Genomic DNA, 12,087 nt, shown 5'->3' on the forward strand with positions numbered 1-12,087 from the left:
CATTTTCTGTCACCTTTTTATCACCTGTATTTCTACATTTCTAAAAATACTGTGTATGTACTATATGCGTGTGTGTGTATACATGTGTGTATGTGTGTGTGTGTGTATATATATAATATATATATACACTAGCTGTTTCCAGCCAGCTAACGCTCGGCACACTCATTGCTGTCTAATTAATTGCTGGTGATTAAACTAAAGTAAATGATGACAACATTCAATAGCGCTTACGCAGGTGGTGAATTAACTTAAAATGAAGTTAATGACAATGATAATCATTAAAAATCTGAATAATACTAATAATACATTTTATTCACAGTGTAAAATCAAAAACAAACTGGATTCAGTAAGATGTGCATTTTTTATTCATTCCAGCGTCTAAACAAATTTCATAACGAAACATAAATTAAGTTAAAATTTCTCTGTTAGGTTGGTTTCACATTTGCGTTTTTTTGCCGCTGTGTTTTACGCATATAAACGCATGCGTTTTTTCCCCTATATTTAACATTAAAAACGCATGCGGTTTTTTTTGTACACGTTTGGCCGCGTTTGACGACGCATGCGTCGTTTCTATGCTTGCGTTTTGTTGCGGAAATGCAACATGTAGTAATTTCTAGAGGCGTTTTTTTGCCGCAAAAAACGTATTGCTGTCTATGTAAACGCATGCGTTTGGTTGCGTTTTTGAACGCATGCGTTTCAATAGAGAAAAACAAGTCTAGACACTGATAAGCCACCCCCCACCATCAAGGTGATAAAGGGATCCGAACCCTAACACTAACCCTAACCCTAGGGATCCTAACCCTAACCAACACTAACCCTAACCCTAGGGATCCAAACCCTAACCCTAGCCATTTCTATTTATAGTGGGTTTTCTAGTTGATTTTTATGATTGGCAGCTGTCACACACTAAAGACGCTTTTTATTCCAAAAAATATTTTTTGCATTACCACATTTTGAGAGCTACAATTTTTTCATATTTTGGTCCACAGAGTCATGTCACACGCCCTCTGTAGTCCCATTGGCGGTGTCTGGATCTTGATTTTTCTCTTGTGAAATTTCTCATCATGCGTATCAAAAACGCAAATGCAGGAAAAAACTCATGTAAACACCTAAAAACGCAGCATTTGTACGCGTTTACATGCGTTTTTTTCACCACCTGCGGATGCATTTTAAACGCTGCGTTTTTAAACGCAAATATGAAACTAGCCTAAACACAATCACATGTGTGAGGATGGAGCCTCGTGAGGTAATGTGTGAGGATGGAGCCTCGTGTGGTAATGTGCGTGGACGGAGCTTCGTGTGGTAATGTGTGTGGACGGAGCCTCGTGAGGTAATGTGTGAGGACGGAGCCTTGTGTGGTAATGTGTGGGGACGGAGCCTCGTGTGGTAATGTGTGGGGACGGAGCCTCGTGTGATAATGTGGAGGGGATTATGTGTTGTAATGTGGTGGGGGGCGGGATTATCTGTGGTAATGTGGTGGGGGGGGGGCAGGATTGTGTGTGGAGATGGGGTGGGGGCGGGATTGTGCGTAGTGGGGGGGAGGGATTGTGTGGTAATGTGGTGGGGCGGGATTGTGTGTGGTAATGAGGTGGAGGCGGGATTGTGTGTGGTGAGGTATGTGTGTATATATATATATATTAGTAACTGGGCCAAATTTTTCAAATCTGACCAGTGTCACTTTATGTGGCAATAACTCTGGAATTCTTCAACAAATCCCAGTGATTTTGAGATTTTGTTTTTTCGTGGCACATTATAATTTTTGTTAATGGTAAATTTATGTCTGTATGGCAATTTTCAACCTTTGAATGATTATCCCTTTATTGCAGATAGTCATACCACAGAAAAACATGAATAAATAACATTTCCCACATGTTGGCTTTACATCAGCACCATTTGTAAAATGTTAGTTTACTTTGTTAGCATTTTAGGAAGTTTAGCCCCTTACCGACCTCCGCCATACTATTATGTAGGATCCCCTGCTTTGATGTGGGCTCCGGCGGTGAGCCTGCATCAAAGCCAGGACATGTCTGCTGTTTTGAACAGCTGACATGTGCCCTCAATAGCAGCGGGTGAAATCGTAATTCACCCGCCACTATTAACTAGTTAAATGCCGCTGTCAAATGATGACAGCGGCATTTACCCGGCGCTTCCGGCCATCGGCCGGAAATGAGCGCATCGCCGACCCCCATCACATGATCGGGGGTCAGCGATGCGGTTGCTGATGCCGGCTTGCTGTGAGCGCCGCCTTTTGGTCGGCGTTCATAGCAAGCCTGCAATTCAGCTACATAGGAGCGATCTGATGATCGCTGCTATGTAGCAGAGCCCATCAGGCTATGCCAGCTTCTAGCCTCCCATGAAGGCTATTGAAGCATGGCAAAAGTAAAAAAAAAAAAAAAAAAAGTTTAAAAAAATATGAAAAAAAAAAAAAAAATATATTAAGGTTTAGATCACCCCTCCCCCCCCCTTTCACCCCATTCAAAATAAAACAAAAAAAAAATCAAACCTAAACATATTTGGTATCGCCGCATTCAGAATTGCCCGATCTATCAATAAAAAAAAGCTTTAACCTGATCGCTAAATGGCGTAGCGAGAAAAAAATTTGAAATTGCCAGAATTACTTTTTTTTGGTCGCTACAACATTGCATTAAAATGCAGTAACGGGCGATCAAAAGAACATATCTGCATCAGAATGGTATAATTAAAAACGTCAGCTCGGCACGCAAAAAATAAGCCCTCACCTGACTCCAGATCACGAAAAATGGAGGCGCTACGGGTATTGGAAAATTGCGCCATTTTTATTTATTTATTTTTTTTTAACAGTTTGGGATATTTTTTTTTACCACTTAAATAAAACGTAACCTAGACAGGTTTGGTGTCTATGAACTCGCAATGACCTGGAGAATCAAAATGGAAGGTCAGTTTTAGCATTTAGTGAACCTAGCAAAAAAGCTAAACAAAAAACAAGTGTGGGATTGCACTTTTTTTTTTCAATTTCACCGCACTTGGAATTTTTTCCCATTTTTTAGTACACGACATGGTAAAACCAATGATGTCGTTCAAAAGTGCAACTTGTCCCGCAAAAAACAAGCCCTCACATGGCCATATTGACCAAAAAATAAAAAAGTTATGGCTCTGGGAAGGAGGGGAGCGAAAAACTGAAAAGGGCAAGGTCTTGAGGGGTTTAAAACCGTAGCAGTAGTATTTCATTTTTTCAAGGAAATGTACAAAATGTGTTTTTTTTAGGGACGTATCCGGGTATGAAGTGACTTTGAGGGTTCTATATATTGGAAAAACAAAAGTGATACCATATTGAAAACTGCTGTCAGGTAGTTTATTTACCCTTCAGGTGATTTTCAGGAATTAATGCAAAGTGAATGACAGGAATAAAAAATTGTATTTTTAACCACCTAAATGTCACTAACGTCTGAACAGGTTACAACAGCCGGCAGACACTAAGGGCTGCTATTTGGCCGTGAACTGCCATGGCAAGCATCAGGGCCACACAATCATGATCTCTGGGTGCCGATGGGGTTAAATAGGAAGCCCCCACACTCTGTTAACCATTTATATGATGTAATCACTTTTGATAGCAGCATATAAGGTGTTAAACAGATACAGACGATGCCATCAGTGATAATGGCTGATACAGAGAGTTGTCAGCTATAGGGTACAGCCGACAGCTGCTGGATTGTCACCAGTATGGGGATGCTATTCTCTTATATCTCAGCTCAGTAAAAAGACGTATTGTCGGTCATTAAGGGGTTAATATATTATTATTGTTTATTGTTATAGCGCCATTTATTCCATGGCGCTTTACATGCAAGGACGGGTATACATAATAAAAACAAGTACAATAATCTTAAACAATACAAGTCATAACTGGTACAGGAGGAGAGAGGATCCTGCCCGCGAGGGCTCACAATCTACAAGGGATGGGTGAGAATACGGTAGGTGAGGGTAGAGCTGGTCATGCAGCGCTTTGGTCGATCAGTGGTTACTGCAGGTTGTAGGCTTGTCGGAAGAGGTAGGTCTTAAGGCTCTTTTTGAAGGTTTCGATGGTAGGTGAGAGTCTGATATGTTGGGGTAGAGAGTTCCAGAGTAGGGGTGATGCGCGAGAGAAATCTTGTATGCGATTGTGGGAAGAGGAGATAAGAGGACAATAGAGAAGGAGATCTTGTGAGGATCGGAGGTTGCGTGCAGGAAAGTACCGGGAGACGAGGTCGCAGATGTATGAAGGAGACAGGTTGTGGATGGCTTTGTATGTCATGGTTAGGGTTTTGTACTCGAGTGTCTGGGCAATGGGGAGCCAGTGAACGGATTGACAGAGGGGAGAAGCTGGGGAATAGCGGGGGGACAGGTGGATTAGTCGGGCAGCAGAGTTTGGAATAGATTGGAAGGGTGCGAGATTGTTCGAGGGGAGGCCACAGAGCAGGAGGTTATAGTAGTCAAGGCGAGAGATGATGAGGGCATGGACTAGGGTTTTTGCAGATTCTTGGTTGAGGAATGAACGGATTCGTGAAATATTTTTTAGTTGAAGTCGGCAGGAAGTGGAAAGGGCTTGGATATGTGGTTTGAAGGAGAGATCAGTGTCAAGGACTACCCCGAGGCAGCGAGCTTGTGGGACTGGGGAGAGTGGGCAGCCATTTACTGTAATGGATAGGTTCATTGAGGGGGGGGGGTCACGTGAGATGGGGGGGAAAGATGATGAATTCCGTTTTGTCCATGTTAAGTTTCAGAAATCTAAGAAAAAAAAGAAAAAAACAAGGCGCCCCCAATGTGTCTCACTATATATGAAAGAATAAAATTCTTTTGCAGGAAATGTGCTCACCTATTGCAGTTGTGAACCAAGGTCACAACTCCCATAAAAGCAAAACCGTAGCAGCAGGTCTCCAAAAAAATCCAAAAGGATATTGAGGGTAGTAGTCTTAGGCAAACTGAAGACCGCGCTCACGAGGTAGATTTAAGGTTTTTTATTGAAGCCTACGCGTTTCAAGAGCTTTCTTACTCTCCTTCAGGGCATATCAAAGAAGAAGAGAGTAAGAAAGCTCTTGAAACGCGTAGGCTTCAATAAAAAAACCTTAAATCTACCTCGTGAGCGCGGTCTTCAGTTTGCCTAAGACTACAAGTTTCAGAAATCTAGCAGAGAAGAAGCATGAAATACTGGACAGACATTGAGGGATTCTAGTTAGTAGGGAGGTGATATCTGGTCCAGAGATGTAGATCTGTGTGTCATCAGCATAGAGATAATACTGAAAGCCATGAGATTCTATGAGCTGTCCCAGGCCAAAGGTGTAAATGGAGAAGAGCAGGGACCCTAGGACTGAACCTTGTGGGACTCTGACAGATAGGGGGCGAGGTGAGGAGGTGGTGTGTGAGTGGGAGACGCTGAATGTCCGGTCTGTTAGGCATGATGAGATCCAGGATAGGGCCAAGTCTGTGATGCGAAGGGATGAGAGGGTCTGTAATAATAAAGAATGGTCCACTGTGTCAAAGGCAGCCGACAGGTCCAGGAGGAGGAGGACAGAGTAGTGTCGCTTGCTTCTTGGCGGTTAAGAGGTCATTGGTGTCTTTAGTAAGGGCAGTTTCAGTGGAATGGTGTGACCGGAAGCCAGATTGTAAGCGGTCGAAGAGGAAGCAAGAAGAGAGATGGGAGGACAGTTCAAGGTAGACGTGTTGTTCCAGTAGCTTGGAGGCATAGGGGAGAAGTGATATAGGGCGATAGCTAGATACAGAGGATGGGTCAAGAGAGGGCTTTCTGAGGATAGGTGTGATGGAGGCATGTTTAAAGCTTGAGGGGAAAACACCAGTTGTTAGTGATAGGTTGAAGAGGTGTGTTAGGGTTGGGATGAAGACTGTGGTGAGGTTTGGGATGAAGTGGGATGGGATCGGGTCAAGTGCACAGGTGGTGAGATGCGATCTTGAGAGTAGAGTGGAGAGTCGATCTTCCGTAATGGTGGAGAAGTTGGTTTTGGAGGTGGAGGGCTGGGAAATCGGGAGGAAGGGCTCTGGGGGTTGTTGACCAAAACTGTCTCTGATGTTATGATATATACATGCAGCAATGCATACATATATACTTTTTACCAAAAAGGAGTTATTCAGCCATGCCTATTTTTAGAAACCATTCAGACATGACCATAATTGAAATAAAGTGTGTTTCCAGTTGGGGACATCATTGCTTAGATATGAAGTGGAGACCAGCTGTGGACTCCAGAACTACAGTATAACGATGGGGATCAGTGAGGTGAGTATTTCATTTTCCAGCTTTTTTCTGCATATGTTTCCTGCAGAATAAGTTGTCCATCTTTTGAATGGATGCCTATAACACACTCCTTTAGTAAGCTGGAGCACTAAACATTTGATTGAAAATAATCTCCTAAGCGATTGCCTCTTATAATGCCCAAGTTGATTTGCCTATATATTGACAGCTTTATTCCAGACTTCACATCCTCCTGGGTAATACGTGAGCTAACACTCGTAAGTGCTTCCAAACTGGAGTTTCGATTTACCCTCAACGTGACTCTGCCTCATCACTTGCTACCTCTTTGTGCCGATGGAGTCCCAGGACCCAGCTGGGAAGAGTCTTTTTGGAAGCTTACGGTACTCTTCGTCAGGTAGATACTCTTTTCGGTCTCATTCTAGTGAGATATGACTGAGTTTCTTGTGGTGTTCAGGTAGCCTCCATCTATATCCTTTTGTGTTTCTGCCGTTCTTTAGCGCCAACTATTGCCCTTATTTTGCCCTTCATGCCCACTGCTCAACACTGATGGTGCGTCATTTAATGTGCTATTTGAATCTCTAGTAAATGATCATCTTTTTCTTTTACAGTCTCTCACTCTTTGGTGTCGTTCTGATTGCCATCCAGCAAGCCCAGTATATTTTCACAGATTTTTTAAAGTTAAGACATAGAAACTGCTCCAGCCCGTCCTCTCAGCACATCTCTAACCCAGTGGACACCCTCACCTCTGAATCGTACAGGTAAGCCTGTGCACACTTGTATTCTTCCATAAAACTAGGGAAATCCATTTGTAAAATGTATAAAAATGGACTAACAAGTCGTCATTTGTTATCTGGTGCCTGGGTCAGGGCAGTTTATACATTTCTCCTGGCTAATATTTCAGGCTCTGCCTGAAATACGATAATTTTATAGCACAGAATTTCCCATCAATGGCTGATAATAATGCCAGGGGGTGTCAAATCTTTAAAGCCATATCACAGATGAGCAGCAGAGTGTCCTCTGTGGGGTCAGCCTGCGGAACGCCTGCAGCATATAACACTTGTAAGCCATCTCAAGAAGATTGCAAGACCTTCCCACAAATTGGGGTAAATTGATCCATTGTTTGCTGTGGATGACCGCACTGATGCGAAGCAAAGGGTGAAATGTATTTTGTAAATGTGCTAATAATTTTCCAGCAGTTTGTGATTCATTGAGCATACTCGAACCTTGCACTAATGCTGCCGCAGTCTATTTTTGTGTCTGCTAGAAGTGTTAGCTGCGTGACCCAGTGACCCAGAATAATCTTCAGTCCATTATATGTAGCGTACAATCTCTGGGTCTCTTTTGTAAAGCATTTGTTACCTTGCAGGAGCAGCTGCAAAAGTTTTATGGACTCTTCCAGTCCACCAGATAAAGGTAAAGGGAAGGGCTTCTTGGCTGTTGCTGCTCCACCAGTCCGAAGCCAGAATGCATCGAAGAGGTTACCAGCCACATACAGCCAGTCCCAGAAGAAGCACAAGTGTTCCGTGTATTACAGCATAAAGCAGAAGCCAAGCAGTGCGTCCAGCAGTGCCGCAGCCTGTGACACCAACCATCAGCTGATGGGTGACATGCAGCCGCCCTCTCCAGATGACTCGACCTGTAGTGAGACTCTAGCAGAGAGGTGGACAGACTTTACTTCTGTAGACCACATCGATACGGGTAACCACAAGCACTTAACCAACCCAGATGATGATCTGGGTGCAAAAGAATCTGCACTGCAAGCTGCACTTCTCTCACAAAGGACTATAAATGAAAGCACTTTGAAGGAGGAGCCGATAATTTGTATGTTTCCTATGGAAACGGACTTCAAAACGTCCTCAGATACATTGTCTGAGTCCAAGCTGCAGAACTGTTGTGCATCCGGAGCCGGTAAGGTACCCGAAGGTGGCACGTCTAGTAATCTGCTGCAGCAGCAGGCTGAATCGCAACCTGTTTTCAGAAAGGTGGAGGGTAAATAACATTTTTATTCCATTTTCTGCTTTGATATTTTTAGTTGCTAAATACCTTGTCATCATGCATTGTGTAATGTGTGGGATCTGTCTGACATGGGGCACAGATCTTATAGATGTGAATGATCATGTAGTACTTCTCAAAATTAGCCATTCACCTTGGATATGGTGTCCAAATCCACGATTTTTGTCAGGATAGAGGGATTGGACATAATTTATCTCTCACCATTGAACAAACATGCATGCTGAAGTCACAGGTTAATGGGGGAATTGAACAATCACTTGTATGACTGTCGTGGTCAGCTGTGGTCTATTGAGCTCCCCTGTAACCTGCAGCTTATACACATGATGCTTCCATCCATATTCTTTGCTAATACAGTAATTAAATGCTCTATTTGCAGGAGAATGCTTAATGCATGGTAATGTATTGTTGCAATTTGTGGCCACGACTGGCTGTGAAATCGTGCTTTCTTGTTTGCAGAGTGCAGCCTTCACAGGCTGTATTAGGCTACTTTCACACAACAGGTTTTTGCCGTCAGGCACGATCCGGCGAATTTTGAAAAAAACTGAACCTTTTTTTCCCGCCGGATCCGTTTTTTCCTCAGAGTTGTATTAGCGACGAATTGCGATGGATGGCCACACGTTTCATCCGTTTTTTGCCGGATCTGTCAAAAATTATTTTTCTGGCGGACGGAGAAAACGTACAGAGGAATGTTTTTTTCTGTCCGGTGAAAAACTGCACAGCAACAGTTCCGGCGATAAACGGATGAAATGAGTGAATCCAGCGGCTACCGATTCTGGTATTTTTACACTGAGCATGCCCCATAGCTGCATTTTCCATTCTGGAGTGAGTCTCTCTCTCTGGAACAGGAAGTTCAAAACAAAAAACGGATCCAGTAAAAAAACACATCCGACATATAAGTTTTTCACAATTTGCGCCGTATCCATTTTTACAAATTTTCTGGATTGTGCCTGATGGCAAAAAACTGATGTGTGAAAGTAGCCTTATTCATAGCATCGGCCACCTTAGGGTATGTGTACACGTTCAGGATTACATCCAGATTAGCTACGGATTCAACCCTCAGCATCCAGATGTTATAGCATAGTGGAGGGGATTTTATGAAATCCCGTCTCCACTATGTGTGCGAACACGTATCCGGCGGCCCTGTGTTTACGGACATGCGGCATGTCTTTTTAGAACGCAGCATGTCCGTTTACCTTGCGGCAACGCTGCGTCGCCGCAAGGTAAATCACAGGGCCCTATGTGTGGGATGCGGAGATTCTGGATGTGTGCAATGAACACATCCGGAATCACCGTGCGTTCAGAAGGGGGCGGCGCTTTGGGCAGAGCGAGTTTTCCGCTCCGTCCAAAGCGCCGGCAATCCGGAACATGGAACCTTACCCTTATAGATAACTGTGCAATGAGCGCCACCTAGAGTCTGCTGCACTGAGAAATTGAAATCACTTTACAAAAGGAAAATCTGCACCAAGACTCATGAGAATATAGTATAAAATTGATTAGCAAAAAATGTTGGCTTTAATTAGTGAAAAAAAAATGGAAACAGTATTTCGACTGCCAAATATCTCAGGGAGAGAGCAAAAAGATTGGGTAGTGGAGACAAAACTGCCTCTATTTTATGCCCCCTATCAGACCGTGTCATGAATCCCCCATAATATCAGATGGACTTAATCAAATTGGAAAGTTTGGCTGTTGTACATGTAATGTGTATAGCCAGTAGTTAGCCGTGACGACAGGTGACCACACCAAACCCTGTCACAATCGGTGTTTAGAAATCCAGTATGGGAGCTGTTTGGTGGGTGGTCTACACACTGGAGAGCTGGTGGTCAAAAATCCTCTTTGACTTTAGTTTGGAGATTAATTATTGGGGCTAGCTTTAGTCCTACTGACATATTTAGGGTGAATGTTTTAGTCGTTTTTGCCAACATATAATTATATTGTTTTTGTTTGAACCACTTTGTGTTGTGCTCATACCTTCTACTTATTTCCAGGGAATAATCTTCGGGCTTCTCCACCAGCACTCAAGGCTAACATTGTCACCTCTAAAAAGTCAGTGGAAAAAGAGGTTTCGGCAGAAAAAAGTCCTCCGTACATGGCCAGAGAGGAGAAGGCCTGTGGTAGAGTGGAGCTGACCTCAGCAAAGGTGCCTTACAATGATTACAATGTGTGATGTGCTGTCCAGAAAATGGTTCACCCCAATATCCCTCATGCCACACACAGATTGGTATAAGAATCTGGGAGACGGAAAATTGTTTCCTTCAGCCCTGTAATCATTATTTAAAGATGCAGCATGCATGTACTCGCGATCACCGCACCAGTCATATGCCTCTTCACTGTGGTCAAGGGGTTATGGGACGCTCACTGTGGGTAGGTGATCACTAGCGATTGTAAGGAAACCCTTTTAGAGCTATGTCATCTGAGAACATGATTCAACCCAGCAAAGATCCAGAACTCAAGCTGCTGTCTTGTTTAGTTTACACCACAAGTGCATTTTTAGACCCAGGCCTGCTATCTACAGAGATGGTGTGATGTTAGAGAGATTGTCAGCATGAAACGACTGTTCAAACAGGCACATGGTGCACCCTTGGTGTAGCCAAGCATTTAAGTGCACCTTCCCACCTTCTTGTTTTCCCTCCATCCCCCTCTTCCATCCCCTCTTCTTGGTTGACCGCTTTGGCTTTATAAAGCCAGTGAAGGGTGAATGTAGAGGGAAAACAAGTAGGTGGGAAGGTACACTTATATGTTTGGCCACGCCAAGGGTGCACCGAGCACCTGTACTTGGTTTGAGCAGTTCTGTGCTGACAGACTCCCTCGTAAAATGCCGTATTATTATATCTCCTTCTTTATTTTTCATTGGTGTTATCCTTCATTGGTGTTGGGGAAAAGCAGATTGCACTCTGGGCAGTATAGTCTTCTAGATAAGCAGTGTCTGAGGTGTGTGGTCCATAGAATCCTGTTGATTGCATCTAAGAAGGGGCAGGACAGCGACCATTATAATATCACTTGATGTAGCTTTGGCACTGCTCCACTTTCAGCCGTTCTTTTTCCTAATATGTAATGCAGTACCATGTTGGGCCAGCAGGTGGCAGCTTAGTGGCTGTTACTTACGGTATATATTACTGCATTCATCTGCTCCCAGATACGGCAGATAGTCACAATAACTAAGATGAGGAAATATAAGCTCGGAGAAAACATAACTCCCAAGAAGAGTAAACGGCGTAAGAGCAGGATTTTTGGACTGCAACTGTTCAGTTTGTGCCATCAGCGTCTAGGATTTGTATAGTAAAAGCATTAAAGCTTTAAAAGCAGGCCAACCACAACTAAACCGATCAGTGGGATTTGGACTTTTCCATTCGCAAAGCACAGCTCCATCAAGGGACAGTGATAGGAAGATCGTGCCATTAATCCTGGGAAATGGCACACTGCTACGGTGATGTCTGATTGTGACGTGCACTATATACTTAGGAGCATAGATGCTTTTTCTGACTTGTCCTCAGAGTGTGGAGCAAGATGAGCTTAGTTCAATAGGTAACTTAGTCTAGTTTCATAAGACCAATGCAACTAAAGTTTTGAAATTGCAAAGTAAGCATTACATAACTATTGAAGCCCCTGCTGCTCCAACATTGCCCGTCAGCTGATGCAAGCCAGTCCTAGTCTGAGAGTGTGTGTGTGTGTAAAATGAAGGTATTCACATAGCTAATAACAAAATATCGAATACATTTCTTTTTAATTAGATATGTGAATACACTTTATTTTACACATATAAATAAGAGCATCATCCAGAGAGCACAGCACCATCCAGGAATAATAGGTGATGACCTGCAGCATTGACACAAGCGTGGCAAAAACTCCCCCTAATATAA

At 43.4% G+C, this 12,087-nt stretch overlaps 1 protein-coding gene across 1 annotated transcript in view; it reads left to right on the forward strand.

Moving 5' to 3' along the window:
• Positions 1 to 12,087, forward strand: part of TMEM131L (transmembrane 131 like) — a 203,978-nt gene that overhangs the window by 150,679 nt on the left and 41,212 nt on the right. Inside the window, exons 23-26 of the mRNA XM_069744093.1 lie at positions 6,426 to 6,611; positions 6,826 to 6,975; positions 7,584 to 8,206; positions 10,216 to 10,367. Coding sequence (XP_069600194.1) covers positions 6,426 to 6,611; positions 6,826 to 6,975; positions 7,584 to 8,206; positions 10,216 to 10,367 — 1,111 coding nt within the window. The remainder of the gene's footprint in view (positions 1 to 6,425; positions 6,612 to 6,825; positions 6,976 to 7,583; positions 8,207 to 10,215; positions 10,368 to 12,087) is intronic.

Source organism: Ranitomeya imitator, chromosome 1 (genome assembly GCF_032444005.1).
Source record: "Ranitomeya imitator isolate aRanImi1 chromosome 1, aRanImi1.pri, whole genome shotgun sequence".
Taxonomy (NCBI): Eukaryota; Metazoa; Chordata; class Amphibia; order Anura; family Dendrobatidae; genus Ranitomeya; species Ranitomeya imitator.